General features: G+C 38.2%; 1 protein-coding gene across 1 annotated transcript in view; it reads right to left on the reverse strand.

Moving 5' to 3' along the window:
- The window catches only part of DARS1 (aspartyl-tRNA synthetase 1), a 41,393-nt gene extending 17,036 nt beyond the window's left edge, over positions 1-24,357 (reverse strand). Inside the window, exons 1-7 of the mRNA XM_061444766.1 lie at positions 24,230-24,357; positions 22,951-23,008; positions 16,720-16,812; positions 11,776-11,878; positions 3,181-3,283; positions 1,916-1,996; positions 1,327-1,386 (exon numbers count right to left, since the gene is read on the reverse strand). Coding sequence (XP_061300750.1) covers positions 1,327-1,386; positions 1,916-1,996; positions 3,181-3,283; positions 11,776-11,878; positions 16,720-16,812; positions 22,951-23,008; positions 24,230-24,301 — 570 coding nt within the window. The 5' untranslated portion in view covers positions 24,302-24,357. The remainder of the gene's footprint in view (positions 1-1,326; positions 1,387-1,915; positions 1,997-3,180; positions 3,284-11,775; positions 11,879-16,719; positions 16,813-22,950; positions 23,009-24,229) is intronic.
- Positions 24,358-25,655: the final 1,298 nt, after the last annotated feature.

Raw genomic sequence — 25,655 nt, forward strand, 5'->3', positions numbered from 1 at the left:
AGAACTTTGAATGCAGTACTAGATACACCGTAAAAATGAGCAAAGTTCTTTATTCAATGAAAAGTTAATACAAAATTTACTGTGGAGAGCCAAATATGGGAAAAGACCAGAAAGCCTCATGTCAGTAAGAACAGCTTGTTACTTACATGCTTAGTGTTAGCTGCTATTTCAAAACAAGAAAAAAAGTTCTGTAAGTGATTGTATTGTGTGCAGTTCTGGTGTCCTCAACATAAAAAGGACATGGAACTGTTGGAACAAGTCCAGAGAAGGGCCACGAGGATGATCAGGGGACTGGAGCACCTCCTGTATGAAGACAGGCTGAGGAAGTTGGGGCTGTTCAGCCTGGAGAAGAGAAGGCTGCGTGGAGACCTCATAGCAGCCTTCCAGTATCTGAAGGGGGCCTATAGGGATGCTGGGGAGGGACTCTTCATTAGGGACTGTAGTGACAGGACAAGGTGTAATGGGTTAAAACTTAAACAGGGGAAGTTTAGGTTGGATATAAGAAGGAAATTCTTTCCTGTTAGGGTGGTGAGGCACTGGAATAGGTTGCCCAGGCAGGTTGTGAATGCTCCACCCCTGGCAGCATTAAAGGCCAGGTCGGACGAGGCCTTCGGTGATACGATTTAGCGTAAGGTGTCCCTGCCCACGGCAGGGGGGTTGGAACTAGATGATCTTAAGGTCCTTTCCAACCCTAACGATTCTATGATTCTATGATTTAGTAGATATTTTTTTGCTGCTGATCTGAAAGAGTAAATATTTGGGAGGTATATGAATTCACAGAACGCTGTGTCTCTATGACCAGAATGAAGAAAGGTGTTTCAGAAAAGAAAAAAGCAAAACATAAGGAAGAAACAAGGAGAATGAGATTGGTATCATGGCCCGGTACAATTTCACTTGTGAGACATGTGTTACAGCACCTCTGTTAAACACTGAATTAAAAACTTACATCTTATACTTCAAAACTGAGCTCTTACTACAGATTTTAGGTATATCTGGGAAGAAGCATTTCTAAATTGTCCTTATTCAATCACCCTTAACTTTTGTAAATATAAAAGCCCAGATGTACATGGTCACATGCCAAATCCTGAATGTTCACCTTTAAACTACTAATATGTGTTCTTTGATTAATGTCACAAAAGGTGAACATTTAGGATTAAAAACCCCTGTGTTTTCACAATGTCACTAACAAATAAAAAAATATGTTGTTTATTTTTCCTCTGGCCAACAATACACTTCCATCAAATCCTTGACTTTCACTGCTTTACAGATTAGAAATATGAAGAATAAACACTTGCAGGCAAGCATGCAACACAGCACGTTTCTTACCCTCAGATCAATGACTCTGTTGTCCAGTCTTGTATCTTGGTTTACAGTAGCTCTTCCATCCTGAACAGTTGTGCAAAAATACATAATGAATACACACATCTTAAAAAACACCAACCAACCAAAAAACAAAACAAACCCAAACAACCCACCCAAATCAAAATCCCAAGCCCAAAAGCAAAATCAAGAACAACAAAACAAAATACATGGAAAAACATCCTCTGGCTAAAAAACAAGGGCTACTTCTAAGTTCTGCAGAATTTCTAGATCATTCTAGAAACTGGCAGCAAACCTTAAGGTCTAACTTCTCCCAGAGGTCACAGGCAGAACCCAGCTATGAGTTCGGAGGGGGTGGGGGGTGTCAGTCTAGAAGACACACACAGAAGACGACAAACTCTCTGGTTTTGACCTTCTGCAGTTCAGCAGGTAACAAGGCTATGGAGATTTCTAACCCAGTTCTGAGTAACAAAAAGGAATTAAAATGCAAGCCTTACAAAACCCCTAAATCCCTGCATTAAGGAAGTTGCCTGGATTTTATGATGCTTTTTAATTACAAAGACAACAAAAAGTATCTGAGGATACAAAGTTTCACCTCCTCTCCTTCAACTTCTGGCCGAACAGCATCATCCAGCTGTAAGGGCAGTCGGGGTTCAGCTAAACTGATCACATAGATCTGAAATTGAGACAGGAACAGAAATAGCAGAAGAATCAGCTCAAAAGGAGGTGTGATTTCCAGAAGAATATTTCTGGCACAGACTTGAAACAGTGTTTGCATAGGCTGTTAACTGTAACACAGTGATTTTATTCAAATACTTGAGATACATGGGTGCATTCTCATGACAATACTGGAAGTGTTTAGGTGTTTTCCTGTTGAAAGATTAAATTATTTTTTTTTCTTCTGGGAAGCACTGAGTTGAGCAAGTACATGCTGAGGGACAAGCCTATTGGCATGAATGCCAGGTCTGAAACTATTAGATCTCACAGAGTTTCAGGTTCCGATTACAGCAAGACCATCTAAAAAATATCTGAAAGAGCCATTTCATACTGAAAGTTCATGAGATACCTAAAATACAATCAGAGATTGAAAACCACCTTGCCTTACAGTGTGGTCACAGTGCAGTGAATTTGCTATTCTTTCAGAGAAATCAAGTATATGATAATCTTCACATATATTAAAACATGTTTCTTCAAAATCTGCAGATTTTCCCCAACACTGTTACCTAAAATTTACCTTACTGCTATAATAGCCATTGTACTCAACTCTTAAGGTGACTGTTTCAGCTGTGTTGAAGGCATACAGTTTGGCTGAAAACCTTCAGAAGGAAAAGATATTACATAAACGTTTAAATATGCTTTCTATTTAAACAAATTATAAAGTTGCACTTCCTCCAGCCCTACAACACAAGCTACAGGAATTTCAGATTTCAAGAGCTTCCATACTGTTCAGCCAGTGCTCTACTTTTGCTGAGATACGTATTCCATTCTATTATACTAAGGGGAAGATTGAAACTCTGTGATAAAGAAGAAACTTCTGACTTGCACTTAAAAAGAATCAGACATTTTTTTTACAGGATCTGCTGCAGTTATGAATAAAAATCCAGAATTACAAGCATTCTTAGCCCAATTGTTCCAGTGAGATACTTTATTTTACTTTGTACTGTAATTCAAATGGCAGATAAAAATAGAAAATTCTAAAAGTCAAATGTCTTAAACCCAGAAATGTTTCCTGTTTATGTATGATACACTTGAATTTGTAGTTTTAAGCAGTTTTGTTTCTCTGGTATGGGGCTGCAGATTGACAACCTAGACAGATGATTTCTCCAACAATCAACCAGTGCCCCACTTGCTCAAATTTACCTTTTGAACGTGAAGCTCAACATCTTGCTGAGTACAACCTCCAATTTTCTGATGTGCTTTCCTCACAACGCCTTCTACATCCACAATGCTCTCTTTGTTGATGCTGTCAATAAAGACAGGATAGGATGTTTACTAAATTTCACTGCACACTGCACCAGACTCAGTACCGAGTTCATGTACTGCCTGGACTGCTGGAACAGCAAAACAGAATTAAGGATTTAGGAAAAGTTACTTATTATATATATAATAACTGAGTAATTAAGGACTTTGCTAAAATACTCCCAGCCATAATAAATTCAAACTAGGATAAAAAACTTTGGAGTGAAAGAATTAGTGCTCACTCAGTTTTTGTGTGTATATACATCATAAACTGACAAGTTGCATAGTTCTTCTAGGCCACAATACATTCTTCTATGTGTCAGCTGATGCAGTTATCTGAAAGACATGTCTTAGCCAGCAGAGCAACAAACTGAAAGGAAGTCTGAGCTTGTTTAAAATACAGGGCTTGTTACTGAAAGATGCAAGACGCTTGTAAGTCATTTCTCTCATTTCAGGAGACATCTTAATTGCTCTGTGCTAACAGTCACTAATAGAATATTAAAACACTATACTGCTTGTTGAATGTCTTCCAAAAATCTGATATAAAGTTAGTGTGCTATAAGCAAACAATAACAAAAGTCTCAAGAGTCATAGGTAAGAAAATAATTTGGATAAGCAGCTTTTATTTAGGTATTTAAGGTACTGGACTTGAAACCAGTGATTTTCTACAGATAATCTCACCCCACTGGAAATACATTTTCATTGTCTCTTTGCTAGCTTGGTTACAAAAAGCCAAGTATTAGAAAATATTTCTTTCCTTTTTATGAAAAATAACTATTACCATTAACTTCACCTTTCACTTCTCTGGCCTTCTTGAGAAGACTGGAAAGCACTTTATGTACGTCACTTGACTACATAAGCCCTTAGAAAGCAGGACAGTAGCAGAACCACAATTTAACTGCAAACAGTAAGAGGTGAGCAAGGGTGTCACTGGACACTACTGATCTTGTAAAGCAAAGAGCAATTAACAATCTTGAAGTTTACAAGGCTGGATTTTTTTTATTTTTTTTTTCAGTTAAACCCTTCTCCATGCCCCTGAAAAAAAACAACCCACAAAACCCATACAGCTAAGTTGGAGGGTGGTGAAATAAAAGATTTATATGAACAGCAGGTGTTACTGAGGGGCAATAACTCCCAGTTAAAGGAGGTAAGGACAGAATACAAGCAGGTACTGCTGATGGCAACTACAATCCACTTGTATCTGTATCAGTTTGTCTAGCACCACCTGGAGTAAGCCAGTCTTAAGAGCTGGGAACAAAACCTCTGTATTCTAGCCCTACAGTCCTTTTGTACATACAGCTACAGTAAAACCACATGAGAAACTTTCTAGGACTGAGAAGTTTCTCTTTAGAAATATCTATGTTTGGAATTAGTCATCCTCTCACATTTTTAAAGTAGGATTTACCTGGGTAAACAATAAAGTTTATTCTTTTAGTTGATAAGGGAAATTTTAAGTTTTCTTCTCTGATAAAGCTCAAGTGGTGTGACCCAGAAGGAGCTGAGAACAAATCACCAAGTGTTGCCAACTATAACTGCTTATTTGCATGACTTTCTAGTATTCCTGAAGCATCCATATCAGCCCTAAGAAAATCTACATAGATCTTTGTTCAAACTTGGGACAAACTTTTTGATGTTATAAAGCTGAGCTCAGATTTAAGTTATTCAACATAAGTTTTGAATTTAAATGCTCAAAGTTTTTAAAAATCTGATCATATTAAAGTTACAGTGGAAAATTCAAGCATCAAAACTCTCAAAACCTAACAGTATCATTATTAAGTAAATTACAAAAAACTTTCAAAACTAATTTTGTGCATTTTAGTTGATTACACTATTTCTTTGACAGTAATAACTTTCAGGTAATGTAACTCATTGGTAGCTGCTCTGAAAGTTATACACACAATGCTGCTTTACGTGCTTGAACTGCTTAACCATTAGGTAATTCCACATACTGTATAAAATTTGTGAAGAGTATGTTTTTCAGGTGCATTTCCATTTTAAAAGAGCTCCAGTTGCTCAAATCAGTGTAATGAATAAATGGCTAAATTTGTACAAAGCACAAGTTGACAGTAGGCTTTAAATCAGAATTCATTTAGTTAAGGGTGAACCTCCATCTCCATTATTTAAGCAGAGGCAACAAATTCAAAAAAGACAAGGAGAAATGGCACTTGGTGCTTAGAAGTACACTCTATTGCAAATGATTATTAAAACCTCCTTAAAACAACAAAGGCAGCAATACAATGCTTTGGAGGCAAGAGAATGTGATGATAAGAAATGCACAGAGAATATCATTGAATGTCTCCAGAGAAGGAGACTACAACCTCCCTAGGCAGCCTGTTCCAGTGCTCTGCCACCCTCAACAAAAAGAAGTTCTTCCTCATGTTGAGGTGAAACTTCTTGGTTTTTAGTCTATGGCCATTGCTCCTCATCCTGTTGCTGGGCAACACTGTAGAGTCTGGCACCATCCTCCTGGCACCCACCTTTGAGGTATTTACATGCATTCATGAGATCCCCTCTCAGTCTTCTCTTCTCTAGACTAAACAGGCCCAGATCCCACAGTCTCTCCTCATAAGAGATGCTCCAGACCCCTGATCATCCTTGTGGTGGTGTTTAAAAGAATTAAAGCTTTACTCTTATGCTAACTTTTTTTCCCTAAACAGTTCTCCTCTATTTTCCCCACCTCCTTTTTCATGTTGGCATTTTGGCAAATACCCAGAAAAGACTACTAATGACATGAATAGCAGTGTCTTCACTGAAAAGAAAAGTTTCTAATCTGCTGAGTAAAAACCCTCTCACTAGTAATAGCAAATCAAAAAAAAAAAGTTTTAAACTTACTGAAGCAAATTCTCTGCACCATGAAAAACAAAATAATAGTTAAATTATGTTGTATGATGGATTCATCATCAGATTACCAATCCCATGACTAAGAACTGGTGTTTGTGAAGTCATTACAGAGCTTTGATCAGAACATACATGGAATGCAAGACATGTAAAATGGTACTGGTTTAAAAATACAGGCAGAAACTGACTTTCACATCATTGTAACTGTAATATTGCTTCGCAAACTTGCATAGCAGAACCTTAAACATTTCACTTGTGATTAAATGTGCTTTTTCTGTCTCTAAACTGGAGTTGCACTTAAAACACTATGCATCTTCATCTGGAGCACACTTTAAAACTGTAACAACCCGCAGTCATTAAATGTGACATAATTTTAAGATGTATTTCAACTCAGTTCCTACCTATGTAGATCCCTGTATCCAAGTATGCATACAGCCTGGGCACATAAAGCACTACCAAGTTTTCTACTGCACATGGGCATCTTTGTTTTTTACAAATATTCATCATCTACTCTGGACTTTCACTTGATAATTAGAAAATATGCCTTTCCTCTTCAGACTACATATTTAACCTGGTACGGAAGTAGATGTTCGTGCATCATATGAAAACTACGAAAACCTAGAAGGTGCTGCTTTGATCCCAACAGGGAATTCCAAGAATTATACTGAAATTATAATTTCAGTTCAAGTTACAAGAAGAAACAAGATGCTTTAATTGAATGCTAGTAACTATAGCAAACTGTTCTCCGCAGCAGCAGCCTAAGTAATCTAAGTGATTTTTTTGATGAAAATCCCCTGGCTAAAAAAAATCCCCAAACAAACAAAAAGTGAACAAGTACCAGGAAAGCATGCCAAAGCTATCACCATTTCCATTCAAGACAACAATATTTCTAACTGTAATTAATATTACAAAGGACTAGCAACTAAATTAGGTGCATGATGCACTAAAACAGATGACGTTTACATTTTATAATCCTTAACAAAGCTGTTTTAGTATAAAGTCCAATGTTAAAAGATTCCTCTGTATAGCAAACTGCTTCTTTAAATGTAATGTTTCTTTCAAAATATCAAGACTATAGTTACTAGAACGTCCACTAGATGCCTTATGTCCCTCTTAATTATCTGCAGGTCTATTAGCCAAGACTTTCTCTTTTAACCACAGGATTGCATTATTGTAGTCTGTATGACAACATCTTTCATCAACAGCTCCATGTTGCAAGCTGAACCCCCTGTGGGCCTCCCTAAGTGAATCACAATCCATATTTTCTTGATCAAAAGTCTGAAGAACTGAAAGAAACTTGGTTATTTATACACTTTACATAGAAAATGTTTTACTTCTTGGAAGCATCTATACTTGTTCAGAAATTTTCTTGTTTGTTTTTTTCTTTAACGGTGTGTTTCTGTAAGCAGATTACACAAATTATTGTATTTATCCATTATTAAACCTAAAAATACTAAAACAATTGTCATAAACCAATAATCAATTATTCTTTATCTGAATGTCAGTGAAAGTTGAAGGTAATAGTTTACTTTGGAAAAATTAGTTCACTTTGTAAATAGCTGAAAGTATAAACATTTTATACTCAACTCAGTTAAGAGCAACTGTAAAATCTATCTTCTTTTAAAGATCTTAAGCAGCAAAATTCACTACACATTTTTAATGATTTGTATTGAGGGAAAATAAAAAAAAAAGGCAATTTATTTCCCTTTCCCTACCTAGCTTCAGCTTCTGTTCACTGCATCGTGTCATACCTTTGTATCTGCAATGTAAAGAACCCTCCACAGGCAGAAAATCTTCTTGCATAGATACCATCAGACTGGAATTTGCATCACTAAAATCCCTTCAATAGAATAGGGAGTTTTCTTTAGTCTCACAGGAAGGCAGATCTGCCTGACTGCATATCATTTCATCTTGCAGCTTCACCATCAACCTTTTCCAATTTGACATATATTCCTATACAAGATAACAAAAGTGGCCAAAATATTTCAGAAATAGTCTAATAACTGGCATATACTGCATTAATGGCATTTTAGTCCTCTTTTTCAAAACTCAAATCTCCTAGTATAGTAGCCAAGAGAACCACATGGGCTCCTGTTAAGTCAGTTATCCTACATTTCTCATCACTTACTTTCCTACATATTAATCCTGAACATACATAGAATCTGAACTAACGATCACAAAGATACAAAATGCATACTGAGGAGAGACAAAGCAATTATTCTAAATGAACCCTGGTTACTATATACTCTTAGCCCCCACTTTACCATTCCAATTTCTGTGTTGCCAGCAAACTTAACAGCTGCGATTTAACATTTTCTTCCAGATCACTGATATAAAAGTTAAACAGAAATGGATAAAGAAAATATTTAAATATTTCTGCAACATGCAACAGTTTTCCTAGTATTACCAATTTATCTAGCTGATGAACTTATGTGTATTTTTCTACACTGTGAAGTATTTTCATAAATGCTTACCTATCTTTCCTCTCCCCCCCCCCCCCTTTAAATCTCTCTTCTGAATTTCCATTCTATAGCCTCTATAAAGAGCCATCAAGTTACTTCCTGAGTGAGGGCACAATATTTGGGCAGCTAAATTAGAATCTGTTAACCACCTCTCACAACTGCTAAATTATATGACATGGATATGGGGGGATAAAGGAGGAGGCTTAATGCTGATCTAAAAAAAAGAAAAGAAAACTAAAACCAACCACACCCAATACACTGCAGAAAAAAAGCAGGCTGATGAATTACTAATTGCATCACTTGTCACCTCTACTGGCTGACAGAGACAACTCTTTCTCTTATACAGTATCCACTGCAGGACTAGGCAGGGTTTTTTTTTCTGATGAAAGACTCCATAACTGCCAATCCAGTATCTCCAGTGGCTCTATGGTGTTGACTATGCATGTTCTAGAAGTTCAACTATAAAATTTTCATAGATTAACTCACAGAAATTTCTTTCTAAAACTGAGTTAAACCAGTATTAAGAATGTTTTACTAAAAAGAACTCACATACTTATGACAATGGAGATAATTAGTATAAGAATGTCGCTAGACCACAGAAGGTTATGAAAGTTCTTGGTTTCCATGTGCCAATATCTAAAAGAGGAACTGGTTTATTATTTATGAAAGTCTGTAGAAAAAATGCTCATGATTTAATCAGTTCTCATTAAAAATTCAATATCCAGAATTTCACAAAGTATTTTAAAGAACATTTTGGACCCAATATCAAAATATGATAAAGTAGTACATGAAAAATAAAATTTATGGACTACCAGTGAAAAAGTTTAGTTAAAAAATTTAATGAAATGTAAGGTTTTTAAGTTAAATGTTTTCATCAATAAATGTGTGTCTCCTCATTTAATGTATCAGAAACAAAAGGAGAGGATGAAAAAAGACACTGAGAAAGGCAGAGAAACAGTACAGTTATTTTTAGACATCTAAGACCAGTCTCATCTAATAGTAACAATGGCTTTATTCTACAACAGGTGAAAACTAGCATGAAAGTGCCTGAAGACAAAGCACGTACTGTTGCTGTGCTTCAGGTGTTACTGGCACAGAGACCACACTGCACAAGTCAGGGAACAGCATCAGCCTCTGAAGGAGACAAGGCAGCTCCATTGGCAACATCAGACAAAATTGTAGAAGCTAAAACACTGGAAAAAGTAACAGCATGGCAGGATATTAATGAAGTATGTTTGTTGGTGGGAAGGAATCATGATAAATGATTGCATTAATTGTGTCAAAACAAAAGAAAACCCCCAAAAGAAAACCCAGAGGGCTGCAGCAGAGAATAGCCTATCATTCAAAGAATGTGATGATAACCATATAAGCATTTCAGAAGCACAAGTAATTCGTAAGACATGCATGCTATAAATTAAGAGAGGCTGAAGTATCAGGATTTAGCTAGCAAATGCTGTCACAAAAAAGAGCAGAATGAAAAGTCAAAACAGAGCACAAACATGAGTCTGCCTACTCAGGTCTGTCAAGAAAAGTGGGGAGATGACAGGGAATTGGAAAGAACCAAAGGATGAGGTTCCATCTGATTTAACAGCTGACTGCTGCCAGAAGAGAGGAGCTTTGCGCTCTACTCTTTCCAGATACCCTTCTCCCCCATTTACCACTCCTTGTTAGCTCTGGACCTCCATGATCTGCTTTTAATCACTAACCTGACAGAAAAAAAGTAATGGAGTAAAAAAAGATAAGTTGATCCACACACACACACAAAAATATATATAATCATGGAACTCCTACAAGTTCCATGGAACTCCTACAACTCTTCCCTTTCATGAGCTCCTAACCACTGAGCTCTGCCACTCATGAAGAAATTCAGCTGTAGAGGAAAGAACTCCAAAGAAAACTGAAAAAGAGAGGTGCTGGAGAGAACTAGATAATAGGAGAGTGAGCATCAGAACTATAATAGTTGTTTCACTGTTTGGTAACACAACTTTGTTGAGAAAGTACAGGCAGACTGTTGGTAGGTTAGAGGGAGATGAATTAGGGAACAAGTAGATTATACACTTAATTCTTGTCAAAGATTCTAAGCACTGGAGAGAACAAACTATTTCATGAAACAAAACACTACACTTTGGCTCACAAACACCTGTAAACAGCATGCTCCACACTGGCACTACCAATGCTAAGCATCGCCAAACAACAAACACTGCTGGCTCTGTTTTCCCATTGCCTTGAATCTCAACAGCAGAAGCATTATCCTAACCTTTTAACTTGGCTTCTGGAAGTCTGTACTATAATGAATCCCTCCTCTCCCTGACATATTGAAGGTTGAAGGCTGTAGCACTTTCGCAGCTAATTAGTGGGGGCTCCCTTCCCAGACATGAGAGTAATGCCAAGAACTACACAGAAGCAACTCAAGTGCCACATGTTAAACATATTATTGCACTGAACTGATCCACATTTCTATTTATGAACAAGCAGACATACATGATTAAAATCTCTACTATAAGAACACCTTTATCATGCTAGCATATTCAGTACTGAACAAACTGAAAGCACAATCTTGAGGCAAGCATTAGGGAAGGTGTTTTTTTAAGAGCAAAATAAACCAAATAACTGAATTTAAATTACAGCAACAAACACCTGTTTAACTGGCATGCCTACCTATTACCCTCCCCCAATATTTAAATAAATAACTTATATCTTTCCTTAAACATTATAGTGCCAAAAAATAAGGTGTAAATAAGATTAATTCAGTGCACAGAAGCTACTCTGCGTTCTTCAACTTGCAATATGGAACTTCTCCATGTCAGTTCTAGCTATAAAACTTACTACTACGCTGCACATTTTGTAGAAGAAAAACCCTGAACATGTGCAGACATACACAAGCACCACGCACAGAATGAAGTGTCCCACTAAGCTCAGTTCACCAGACTTTTTGTTAGCTGGCTTGAAAGTAAATGTAGGTTGTCTGTGGTGAAAGAATGCTGCTTCAGCAGTTCAGAATGAATTTCAAGCCTGTTCTCTATTTTAGCTTTTGTCAGTGTAATGTATTCAATGCAGTAGAGAGCTGACAATTTAAATAACTACATTTTAAAACAAACGAAGCATTGATGTTAATGTGTGAAAATGGTCCCAACCCCTGGGAGTCCTGGTTCCCACCATTGTTTACTCTGACAACAGGATATAATTGCTTACTTACTTGGCAGCAAACTTTACCATCTGCTTGCTTGCATGCTGTCCCACAGCCACAAGAGCCTGGATATTAAACTGCTGCTGACGCAGGACTAAGAAACACTGCTTCCCTGAATACAAAGGGAAACAACACAGGTGTATTAAGGACAAGTTACTCGAGGTCTTTGTGAATGAGAAAAAAATGCTTTACTACCTTACTAGTAAGCTGAAATTTTAAGTAGGGGGTTTTATCTATCCCTCTCATCACTCTCCCCACCCAGTAGCTACATCAAACTAGTCAGTGTGTGTACACACACACCCCAAATATTGATATAAACCAAATAATTCTGCCTTACATCTATAAGCATGTGAATGGACATTTTCTAAAAATAACATAAACCTTCCAAGAGAAATAATATCTAGGCAAAACAAAAACTAGAAATCGTGACTTTTAAAATATCCATTGTTCTTCAACTGCAAGAAGTAGACCATACTTTTCCTTTTTGCTTTGCTCACAACTACTTCAACTCAACATTATTTTAAAAGAATTTTTTTCTCATCTTCCCAAATTAAACAAAGCCCCTGAGAGAAACAGGCTTCATTTTGCACCACAGAGACTAAACCAACAATGTTCATTCTGTAATACACGACACATTCAGAATGAAGGGAACAAAAGGAGTATTGATTCCGGTGAATGACAAGAACCTAAAAGATCCAATTAAAAATTCTTGTAAAAGCAATTTATTCATGAACATCTTAAGGAAAAAGATGTTAATAGGAATTAATAATAATTTACAAAGAACATATTACACTTTGTTGACTTCTAAAATGTGTATCTCCCAAGTCAACAAACCTCTTTCTAATCCATTTAGCTGACAGTTACTAATTTCATATTACTCTTTACATCTCTAATAACCATTTACTCTTTAACATAGATTTAAGGAAATACAGTGATTTTAAATGCTTATTCCTCAGAGAGAGAAATTAACAACAAACACTTCACTGTGGTACCAGTATCTGATAAAATGTATCAATGTAATTTTAACTCCATGTTCTGACTCATAACATTATAACGTTTCCATTAAATGGTAAGAATAGGAAGAAGCCAAAGCTTTGTTATAAACAGCTATTTCCCAGTTATTGTTGACTTAGATTATCAAACATTAAAATCAACATGTATCTAACTTGAACACTGAAACTGAAAAGCCAGTTGCAGTTTTCATTTGTAATTATGTAGATCACCATTGCTGACACATAGCTGCAGAGAATTTAAACAGTATCGGAAGATAGAATGCAGAACATCTGGCAAACAATCTGATGGAAATAAAAGCAAACATATAAAACTAGTACAAAATATTATTAAAAACCAAGATTATAAGTATTGAAAATAACTAACCTTTTCCTATGACTGTGATTTCAGAAATGCAAAAAAAATTAATTCCTTATTTTCAGAAAACAGAGTACAGCTATTTCTGCAATCCAGAGGCTACAATATCTAAGTAAAGAAGCTAATGTGGTATGGATGTACGTATTTCTTGCAGGCAAACATTAAACTACAGATTTAAATTAGAAAAGCACAGGCTGTGTTTCAGATCCAGCAAGTCAACAAATCAAACACAATTCTTCCATAGGGCACAATACACTATGTTTCTTCAGGGAAGCTAGTCATATCTCACATCAGTGACATCTCGGTATTTCTTCCTTACAATGTAGTTTGATACAGTATTTCCTAGAAAAAAAATATCTGTCTCCATGGTTTTTGTCACAAATAATTTAGCAAAATGTAAGTTTCAACAATGATGTGTTAGGTGTTCAAATAAAAAATACGCAGCTGCAGACAGCTACAATGTCGTTCAATTATTAAATATTTAAGGAGAAGACAGTGAAATAAATTGAGGGACCTGCTATCATACTATAATCAGAAGCAAAAGTTTGGAAGTTGTTCTTAATCCCAAAAGCCAGAAGTCTGATCAGTATCCGCATAATAAATCTTTTGCCATGAGTAACAGTAGCTGTTTTCATGAAGAAAAAGGATGTTTTGTAGAATATAACTATTTCTAATCAAACGGAAGATAAATGATCAAACACTCACTGACAGAGACAGTGAAAATACCACAAAGATTATAGGAGGAAACAGAACTTTTCCCAAAAGAGCCAAAGGCATGCAAAATAAAGTATCAAAAAGGCAAGCCATAATCAAATTTACTTTATGATTAGATGCCTTTCCAGATCAAGAGATGGAAAAAAAGAAGCAGAGTGAGGGAAGGGAAAAAAAAAAAAAAAGAAGGATTATGGGATGTTCTCCCACGTATTTCAGAATATTTATGTGGCATTTAAGTGAAAAGTGTAAGACCAAATTTACTCTCATTAAACAGTAAATTAAGTTTCTATAAAACAAACCAACACTTTTTGAGCCGCAAGACTGCTCAAAAAGATGAAAAGCTTCAAAAGAAATTTGCTTAAAAAGGTCTGACTCAGTCTAATGCAAGGAACTTTTAGTCACTGAACAAATAAGAGAAAACCCCACACAGAGAATCCCATCAAAAGAAAGACATAAAACCAAAAAGGAATCCATTTCCTTCCTTGTATGTGAGTATCAAATGACACAAGACCTTTCAAGAGAAAAGGATGTAAGGAAGGAATTTGTATAAAGAGTAGAAAATGTTTGGGCATACAAATTAATACATTGCTAGTTACAGACATCTGCCAGCAAAGAGAAAAAGGTATATGGTTTATTATAAAATTTGCTCTTGCTGGTACTCTTATTTTCAGACATACGACTTCAATGTTTTATAAACCTCTGCGTTCATAAACCAGAATCAAGTTCCAGACTAACATACTGCTCGAGTGCCATCTGCCTGGCAGAACCCAGGCTGATTTCCCAACTGCTTTTCAATGATAAAAGCAAACAGTAGCTTAGGCTGGCTTTAAAATAAAGCCAGAAATAACATTTATTCAATCTATTATGAAAAACACAGGGCCTCAAGCACTTTAATTTCAGTACAACCCACAGAAATTCCCAACACCCCATTCTTTACATATCCTTCAGTTAATTTCCATCAGATTTCATGAGTGACTTGCTATATGAGACAGCTGGATGCTGCAGTTGTTCAAATTCAATGTTTTTGCTTTATTGGTCAGAACTGGACAGAATTAAATAAAGGATATGCTGGTTATTTAGGAGTCAAATTCAAGCTTCTGAAAAAAACTAAAGCTATTTTTGCATAAGATTTTCCTTTTTCCTGCAAGACTTTCTGTAATAGTAGGAATAGCACCATGATGTGTGTGGGAAAGCCTAATACTACTTTTTAAACATTTGCTTTTCTTGAAAGACTCTTTCCCCCAAAGATTATGTAAACAAGGGTATGGCATTTCCTGAATGTCAGAATTGTTCTGTGTTGTCAGACCAAGAGGGAACAAGAAATACAATCAATAAATTGAGAACACTTCATGCCCATCATTAACTCCTTTGCTTTCATTCATCAGGCTGTGTGAAAAGAGTTCTGAAATTAAGCACTTATTTCATGAAAAATGATAGCCTTTCTTGAGGTCAAAGGCGAAGGATGACAACCAGCTTCTTCTAATATTGCCATGTTACATATATATTACTCTGATTGAAGTGCATATATCATGCAAGGTACTGTATATAAACACAATACAGAGAGAGTAATGAACAACTACTGAGCTTTATGTTGTTTTAAAGGTCTGCACAGACACACCTGTGTTTAATAATACTAAATTCTGTTAATAATCTGAATTCTTCCTATAGCCACAAAAGAAAAAGCCATGATGTTAATGTTAAAATTAGAGAGTATCTCCTGTCTGAACAACTTAAAGTTGTAATGACCAAGGCTTTCACACCTTTTAGGGTTGACAGCTTCTATAAATAGCAAAGAGACACTTCCATATAAGACCTCACTACAAAACTATTGAGGAAATCACAGAAGGCTTCCCAAATGTAAAGATTCTCATACAAACTAAAATTTGCATTATATGTATACATTTACATGCAGTTCCTTAACTGACTGCAGTACAGACACATTAAGAGGGACTTTTTTTTTTTAATGAAGCCTCAAAAATAAAAATTAATCTGGTATCTGTGACAATATTCTGTAATGGATTCTTGCCCCCAGTTTGCTTTATTTTCAATTCTGAGACTATCATTAAGTTTCATTTGTGAAGAAAATTTCTTTATGCTCTTTTCATTCAACTCTTAGGAAGACAAGGTATTTATATCTCATTACAGAACTGCCAAACATAACTGAAACTAGTACAACAGTTGTCAGCATCTGATGTCAACTGAAAAGGCCAAAGCCTATTTAAGTTTGCATATGGCAAACTGATCTCCAGAGAGAACTTCTGATTCCAGGAAAGAAATATGGCTGTCAAAGAGCCAAGTATGACAGCCCATACCACTCAGAACCTATAAAAGGATTTTCCCTTTGCCTTGTAAAGATGATGTTTCTTATTTGAAGTTCAAATAGGTATAACCAGATACTGGTAACTGAAAAGTAAAAATTCTGAAATTTTAACACAGATTTTTGCTTCCTGTATAGGTATAGTGAAAATACTCATATGCAGCAGGATAAATATGGCCTGGCAACTGATACATTTACAATAAAAGTCCATTTTACAGGAGAAGTTTGTTAACTGTTTCATCTCACAACTGTTAACACCCAAAGGAGAACGACTATATTTTAAAATTCCTTTCATAATTGCCTACACATTATTTAATAAAACTAAAATTCACTTTTACTAAAATACCCTACTTCCACTCAGCTGAAAACAAAATTTCCTTTTCCCTTCTTGGGAAAAGAGAGGTGGAAAAAAAGAAAATAACCAATAAAAGTGAACACTGAGTAGTAACCAGGTGGTAAAGTTTTCTGGTATGCAAGACATAAGTAATAGGTCATGACAAGAAAATAAACACTCAGCCAAAATATGAGGAAATAAAAGCCCGAAGGCTTCTCACCTTTAGCTCTGCTTGTATGAATTCTGCCACGAACCCAAACTACTTCATCAGCCTTCTCCACTGTCAAGTCTTTTATTCGAATCAAAACTCTATCTGAATTACAGAAAAAAAAACAACACCACAATCTTAAAAACAATTTAAAATAAATTTTAAGCAAAACATCTTTCACTTTAAATTCCAAAGACATTTTCCATCATTGCTAAAATACATAATAAATTGAAAATATTTTTTGTATCTACAGGATAATAGACACACTGAAAACACACAAGATGGTATTTCCTTTCTCAGTGTATTGCACTTGATCAAGTAGTTTTAAATCGGTTCAAGTTTATGGTTTGACTTATACAGCAGGGTCAAACTGCACTAAACCAAAAGCAAGACTTACTGTAGTTCACAGATGGAAGAACCCAGCCTGACTACAGTATTTGTGATAGGATTTCCCTGTACTGCAACTGTACTGCCTGCAGTTATTAATCTGAACTTCTGCTAGCTAAGTGATGCCTGCCTGACTCCACTGTGCAATGTAAAAGTTGGTATGTTGAACACAGCAAATCAAAGGCTCAGAGGTGACACGACTATTCTCTGTATCTAGTAAGGAGAAAGGTATCACAGTAATTACTGTTTAGAAGAGAAAGAAACCATAAATAAATGTGAATTAGAAATTAGAATATTTTGATAAAAACAATAATGTTTTGGAGCAACAAGAGTATAACTGTGTAAAACCAGTAAAATTTATTTTCAGGGAGAATCTCTTTGACAACCTGATCAAGCACTACTATCATTGTACAAGCCAGAAAGAACCCTTTAAATTCTATATACCAAAGAAAGCTAAACAACAATAGGAATTCATGATCCGGAAAGGTTGGATTTTGGATAGCAAAGGAAAAATAAGTCATGAGGGAAAATATTTTTAAATAAATCAGGGCAGTTATGAACTGCCAATATGCTGGCTGCATAACACTATTCCTTGAGAAGTACTTGTTTAATTGTATTTTTTCTAGTCAAATGTATTTTTGCATGGTCTCAAACACTTATTTCTTACAGTATCTACAAATGAGTTAGAGGGTATACACAGCATATTTCTAGCAGCTTTACTTACTCATTTACAGTTAGCATGTGGGAAAAACACTGCTTAGTAGACAAAAGAAAAATTTCTAAGGGAGATATTGATCCTTATGGATCTCTTTCAACTTGAGGTATTCTATTATTCTTTGAGTCTATGACAGTAACACAAGCAAATTCACTCTCGTTTTATCACAGACTTCTCCATTGTTTCAAAATAACACTAAATTTCCCAAGACACTTCCACTCTAGACTTTTCCCGCCAGAACTTTTCCAAAGTTTGCCTACCCTAGGTTACCATCTGCTCCTTCCCTCTGTCTCTGAATACCAGTCACAGCTTGCCCTCCAAGCCTATTATTCTGCAGTAGAAATTTTAAGGGGTTGAAAATGTTTATTAACTTATGCTCAGAGCAGTGCAGTTTCTCCTTCACAGGCAAACATCAAAACACGAATAGAATGGAAGTGCACAGAGAAATGTGATGAGAAATTGATTCAAATATATTAATAATGTGCGTGTGTGCACGTGCACCAGTGCACTGCAGAAGGGAGAAAAGGGAATAAAGATGTTATCACTTGCCAGCAACTTCTGACATTTAACTTTAACAGCACAGTTCTAGAGGAAACACGCAACCAGTACAACCCATACACTTTAGTATATCTAAGAGTTTGATATTCAGACAGTTAAAATTACCTCAGTCAGCTTAAAACTATATTGTTAGAAACATTTTCCAGGCACGAGCATAAAGACAGAATGAGGTGCTACTTTTTTTATGGATCCTTAGTGTTTCAGGAACCATCTGTGTTAGATAAATATTTTTTAAGTCTTTTGTATACATAATGGTTCATATTTCATCAAGACTAAACAAGACACCTTTAACACAGAAAATGTTACCTGGTATGAATTATTAAAAGCTATTTCACCTTTCATAATACAGGTAATAAAACAGTATCAAAAGAGACATCATAAAACCATTTTTCCAAAAGCAGATTGCAGAATCACAGCACGACAGAGATTCGGAGGGGCCTCTGGAGGTCACCTGGTCCAACCTCCTGCTCAAGCAGGGCCACCTAGAGCCAGCTGTCCGAGACTGCATTCTGATGTTTTTTTAATATCTTCATGAAGGGAGACTCCACAATTACCATGGACAACCTATGCCAGCGCTTGGTCACCCTCATAGTAAAAGATGTTCCCAGTGTTCAAGACCAGGTTGGATGAGGCCTTGGGTGATACGATTTAGCGTAAGGTGTCCCTGCCCACGGGAGGGGGTTGGAACTAGATGATCTTAAGGTCCTTTCCAACCCTAACTATTCTATGATTCCATGATTCTGTGTTCAGAGAGAACTTTCTCTGTTTCTGTTTGTGCCCATCTCTGGTCCTGCCACTGGGCATCACTGAAAACAGCTAGATGTAGCAACTATTATGTCACTTTGTTTCCCTCCTTCAACACTTTCCACTCTACTCTGCTTTTCCTCTCATTTCTAAAATGCCAGTAGCTCATGATGTCTGCATTTCTTAGGCTAAGCAGTTGTTTGCCATTCATTTTTCTATTGTCCAACCAACATGCTATAGCTCAAATCTTTCTTCTTTACTCCCATCTATCAATCCAGAACTCCTTTCAGCTAATTTCTCCCATGAAAAAAAATTTCTTCCATGAAAAAGTGACAGCTTCTTGCTCTCACTTTTAAGGTCCTATTAAAACCATACTCTTCAGCCTGTCACCTACATGCTCTTTCAGAAATGCAAGCTATACTTACATTTTCTTGCCACATAAACACAGACAACTAAATAATGCAAAAATAGATGTTTAAACCATGCTATAGTTGCCATGAAGGGAACAAAGACTTTAAACAAAGTTCAAACAAAACACTCTTTAGTCTGAAATTACACTTCCAGCCCCAATTCAACATTCATGCTACCTCACCTTCACTGCCAAACTGAATCATGTTTATGGGGAAACTTTATTTTTTTATTTTCTTCATGTATAGCACAATCTCCTCTATTCAACAATTTAAATATCCTTAACTTTCAGAACTCTAACCTCTTCTAAACATAAGAGGCTAAAACCCCAAAAAGCTGTGTGGGTTATACAAGACAATCACTTTACCACCCCCAGACCCATACCCCAGTTTGCTCATTTAGCTTGCATCACAGAGTTTTGAACAGTATGATCAATATTTCTGTTGTCTATGTGAAGTGCCAGCGTCCTTACAATGTTGGATAAATTCGAAAAAGAGAATATAAATTTGATTAAAAACCCTGAAAGCCAAAAGCAGTATAAGATGAAAGCAGCTTCCAGGTAGAGGTGAAAGTAATGGAACTGAAGGGAGAAAAAGGGCAAGGCAAATGAAGTTTTACTAGCAATCATAGCCTCAAGCACGCAGGAAGGATTTGAAGACATCATGTAACAGGAAGTGAGAACATCACATAGCACAGCCAGCATCAGCAGAAGAAAGGCTGAAGTGGGTGAAGAATGAAGGCACAAGCGTGCATGAGATCAGTAGAGCAAGGTGGAGCATCTATGCAACAACTCTGTGAACATGTGAAGGGTTTTAATTTGCTTGCAGAGGAACAAGAATCTACGAGTATGATAGAAGGACAATAAACCTACTCATGGAAACAGAGAATTATTAGCTCTGAACACTCCAAGCTTTTCAACTTCCCATGTCCTGCCAGTGTCCTCAGGAGAGTGCAATTACCACAGCAAGCCTAAAAGCAACAGTTCTGTAGAAGTACAACTGAGCTCCTACCCACAACTGTGCGGTATTGTCTGTTGGCTGCAGTTACCAGACGGTATGTGGAGCTGCATGTGTCATATCACAATTCATTATTCTGACTTAGAAATGGCATGTACCCACAGTCTTCAGAAACAAAATAAACACAGTACAGGCACGAACACTCACATTTGTGCTCCCCTGCAACCTCCTGCCCCAGGCAGTAGTTCTCCAAGACACTCAATGCAAGCAGAATACTTTGGGGGAAAAGCATATACACACTACTAATGATGAGTGATGACTTCACCTCACTCCCGTGAGCCTTTTGATAAGAGCTCTCCCTGGCAGGAACTACTGAATCTTTAACTAAGAGAGCATTAGTATCAAGAAGGGGACTAGTCTGATCCTGAACTTTTCTGTTAGAAGTATTTTGGTGTTCACTGTTACCTAATTCTGGTGTTCTAGACAATAATCTTCTAAAAAATGGAACAGCAAGAGTGTTTTAAGTTGTACTTTAACGAAAATGAAATTTTATTGTATTTTAATGAAAACCTATTCAATCTTACCCATACACTGGCTAAGACTTTTTTTTTTCTTAAATAAGGATTGAGTGTCAAGGGGATAACAGATCTGAACACAGCACTCTGCCCTTCTCGTATCATTTCCTGTAGCTTTCACCAATTTTCCTTCTCAACATATTCTTTTTTTCTCCACAGTATTTTTGAGTGTTTCTTTTAACTGTGAGACAACTGGAGAGGCACTTTCTCCATGAGACTAGGATTTGATCCATTATCTCAATCTGCCAGCTTTGGTCTCTCACATAGTTGTTTGCTACAGGGTGTGAAAGTGGCAGAGTAAACAGCTTGCTGAAACTCTGGTGATCCAAATGCCGTCACAGAAGAGTGCAGGGAACAGAGATCCAATAGGACATTTTTTCAGCTTGCAGTCAGCAATGGAGGCTAACCACTCAGATGCCAACTGAGAGTTACCAGTTTTCCTTAATAGAATACCTTCTAGGTTGCAACTACACACCAATTTATGGACTGTTATGTGGTTACATGTAACTATGGATGGCTGTATTCCTGCCTCTTCCACCAGTCACCATACCCCCAGCCAGCCTCTTTCACTTTGCTAGGCTGGCTAAACAAACTGTCATTATGGGCATGTTGACACAGATCAGCAGAAGACCCAGCATCAGGGAGACCACAGATGCCAGCAGTTTGGCTGGCTTACACTGCAATTTCAACTTTAGTTCCCTTTGACAGCTAATATGTATTTTATTCAATAATGACTACGAATACAGTCTCTAGTGATCTTCTTGTCCTGTTACACTCTTGACATAATGTTCCCCTTCAGCTGGTTTCCACCTATGATAGCTTTTGTGGCTTCTCTTCTTCCCTACATTCTGCAATTCCCTTCCTAAGGAAGGTCAACTAAAACAATTCAGAGGGGAAAAAATCACCCAATCACAGATGATGCTCTTTTTTTACATTTCATTACGAAGAAGTTACAAGAAGCCAATCTATTACCTTCCCTCGCCCGTTTCATGCACTGAATAATAAGAAGATTAATATTTCTTGGGATGAGATTGTTCTCTTAACAAGTCTTTCTGAATCCCAATTCCCCATCAGTAGAAAATAAGGATTTCCTGAATTCATAGTGGTGTGAATAATCATAGAATCATAGGTTAGGTGCTCATATGCAGGACTAATGAAGGTGACATAAGCAGACAGCTATCCTACTCAGAGCATTGCTGCAGCAAGCCATAGCAGAACTTACCCCAAGCAAAGAAAAAAAATGACAACTCTGACTCATTACATTACAAATAATTATAATCTAAAGCAAGAAGAGTCAAGCCTGCAGTAATGGACAGAGACAACAGCTGACAAGCTGTGTAGGGCATGATCCAGGCATAGCAAAGACTGAAATTCCATAACCTCTCTGGACCCAGATTCAATATCCAACCACACTCACAATTTTTTTGTCCTTCTATGTAACTAGAATTTCCTGTGTTCCCACCTGTATCCATCACCTCTTGTCCGGTTACCACACACCTTCAAAGAGTCTGGCTTTGTCTTCTCTACACCCTCCATTCAGAAGCTTTAAACAGTAATAAGATTACCCCACAGCCTACTCTTCTGCAGGCTGAATAAGCCCAGTTCCCTCAGCCTCACCTCAGAGATTCTGTGCCCTAGTCCCTTGAACAATTTGGTAGCTCTCCACTGGACTGGTTCCAAAATGTTCAGTTTCCTGGCACCAGAGAGCCCAAAACTGGACATAGCATTGCAAAGACAGCCTCACATGTGCCAAATGCATTCAAATAAAAGAAATGCCAGCAACGTTTGAATGAAAATGTATGATAAATTATTTCTTAAATAAGTACTGAAGATATCAAGTATATAACTTTCCTTCTCTCTTCCCCCCTTTTTAAAAAACTTTTCTTGTTTTTTAACTGACCTGGTTTCTCTTGAGATTGTATCATTGAGGACACTCCATATCTTTCCTTAGCATAATCCTAAAATGGAGGTGAGAAAAATATATCAAAGAAGCATACACAAAAAGATGAAAAAAATCATTACAAAGTTAACTGAGGCAATACAAAACAATTAGCCGCAACAATAAAGAAATTGTGCTTTAGACTCTGAGATATGCAACAGAATTGTGCCATGTAAGAAAAAAAAAAAATCCAACAGCAAACATTAAGATCATGATTTTCTACACAGAAGTTAGTGTGAATAGTCCTATACACAGCCTACCCCCTGAAAAAACATTCAAGTCCTACAGAAGTAGGTCCATTGCTAAGTATTCCCTTCCCATACCCAGGCACACTAAGAAATCCAGCTGATCACATCATTATGACTGGCAAAGCAAACTCGACTGACTGCTAACAAAATCTGCTAGGTTAAGACACAGGGTGTGGGAGAGATGCAGCCTTTTCATCAAAAATATCCCAATTTTTGTTTTCCAACTAGGCACGCTCAGTTAAAACAAAAAGGCATTATAGTTTATTTATTTTATTCTATTCAATATATGAACCTAAGATAATTCTGAATACTTTGGGCGGTCTTCACTTCTCTGCTGTTGTTGAATTACAGCCCATGTATAATTTTACAGAAGCTATCTTTACTCAGAATTCCTTACTGCTGATGCATTTTTGGCCTTTCAACAGCAAGCAAAATCGAAACAAAATGAACTGATGCTTGGGGGGGGGGGGGGGGGGGTTCAGCACTGATCTGCGATCTTCAAGTGCAAGACAGAAACACCTGCGAGGCCAACAGGCGCCACCGGTACCCATGCAGCAGTAGCCTGCTATGGAGCAGCAGCACAGTCCCTCAGGGGGAAGGGCACAGGGACAGGGCTGTGCCGCTTCCCAGTGCTCAGGCGGGGTCTCCTCCGCCCGCACACGCGGAGACCAGATTCCAGCAAGACTCTGCAAACGCCGTGTGACGGAGAGGCAGAACACTTCAGTAGATCACTAACTGGCTGAGCCCTGGGAAGGGGAAGGCGGCCAGGGGGACAAAAGCAAAATGTAGCTCTGCCCTGGAGCCGAGCCGAGCCCAGCCGAGCCGGGCCAGGCCAGGCCCCCCAAGGCCAGACCTCCCCACCCCACAGGGGACGCTGCTGTCTGCTGCCTCCGCGCCGGCCTCAGCCCCACGACAGGCCGAACCCTACCCCTTCCCTCTCTCGGGGCGCACAGCCTCGACGCCGCGCCCGCCCCCTCCCTGCGGAGACCCACATCAGCTAACGACGACTCGTCGCTCTCCGGGCGGCGGTCCTGACCCTGGCCGCGACCGGCGGCACTCGGCATCCTGCTGCAGCCGGCACGGACTTTCAAGCACAGCACAGGAAAGCAAAGCACGGCACGGCACAACCACCTCCAACACGCCGCTTCCGCGCATCCACCTCTCGCGAGAGCGAAAGCAGCAGCGTGAGAGAGTCGGGCCTTCCCCCCGCCGCGCTGCCTATCAGCTCTTGCTATCGCGAGAGCTGAGCCTTCGTTTTGGGCCTGTGCCTGACGGCAAGGAGCTTGCGTACTGCTAACGCCTGGGGCAGCGGCGCTGGGTGTGGCGGGAGGTGCCTCAGGGTCGGGAGATGTCTCTTGCTTGCTTGCTTGCTTGCTTGCTTGCTTGCCTGCCTGCCTACCTCCCTCCCTCCCTGCGGCGGGCAGTGCTGCTGCTTGCCGCCCCGCCCCTTCTGCTTTGAAGGCGGGCGGCAATTGAAACGGTCTTTCCCACGGCAGTACGGCCGCCCTGACGAGCTCGGTGACTCCAGGCCTGCTCTAATGCTGAGGGGAAAAGTGGAGATGTGCTGGCCTCTGTTCTGAGACTGGGCAGTGCAGTTCTCGCTAGCCCTGCTTCTAAGCGTGGCATGTTACAGCCCGAGGTAACGTGCTGGACTGTGAGGTGGCTAACTAATGTGCTCGGCATAGCTTGGTAGCCGAACCAGAGTGCACTTTTGTTCTATTTTATTGGCAAATCTGGCTTGCCAGTCCTCAGCCTGATAGCAGTTTAGTTTCCTGTACGCCTGCCAGTTCCAGAGTTTATTATTAGCTAAAGCCCAGAGTAGAGCTGGTAGCCGGCAGAAAATGAACGTTAGTGCAAATCCAGGTGTTTCCCTCCAGCTGGGTGCTTAAATCAATGCCACGGTATTGAGGTCTGGGCTTGCTGCAGGTGCCAGCATTCAAATGGCAGAAATCAAAGTTGCAAGCAGCTGTTGAGTCCGATGACTATAAATTGTTATTTTGTGCAGGATGAGAAGAAGTTAGCTGTCCTGATTTAAACAGCAGTTTTGAATTTTCACATTTGACTAATCCCTCTTGCGGTACCAATTAGGGTTCTTAATTTCCTGTCTTAGAGTTGTTTATTTTGCTGCACTTTGTACTGCATTGGTTCAGCATCTCTTCTCGTGGGAATCCCCTTGCAAAGTTCCCCTTCTGCGTCTGCCTCAGAGAATTGTGTGCTTCACTGTAAGACCACGTAGCTCTCACAAAATTCTTTCTTCTCATTCAAAACACTTGCAAAGAACTAAGATCCAGTAACAGAGAAAGGAAATCACAGTTTTCATACCTCCTCACCACATGAAACAAATTTCTGGCAGTCGGGTGTCAGACCGTACTTAACTGGTAATGTAACAGTAACAAAACACGTGGATTTCATACAGTT

The sequence above is a fragment of the Pezoporus flaviventris genome, unplaced genomic scaffold (genome assembly GCF_033815535.1).
Source record: "Pezoporus flaviventris isolate CSIRO_AGI_PZ_B2104156 unplaced genomic scaffold, CSIRO_AGI_Pfla_v1 ptg000001l, whole genome shotgun sequence".
NCBI lineage: Eukaryota > Metazoa > Chordata > Aves > Psittaciformes > Psittacidae > Pezoporus > Pezoporus flaviventris.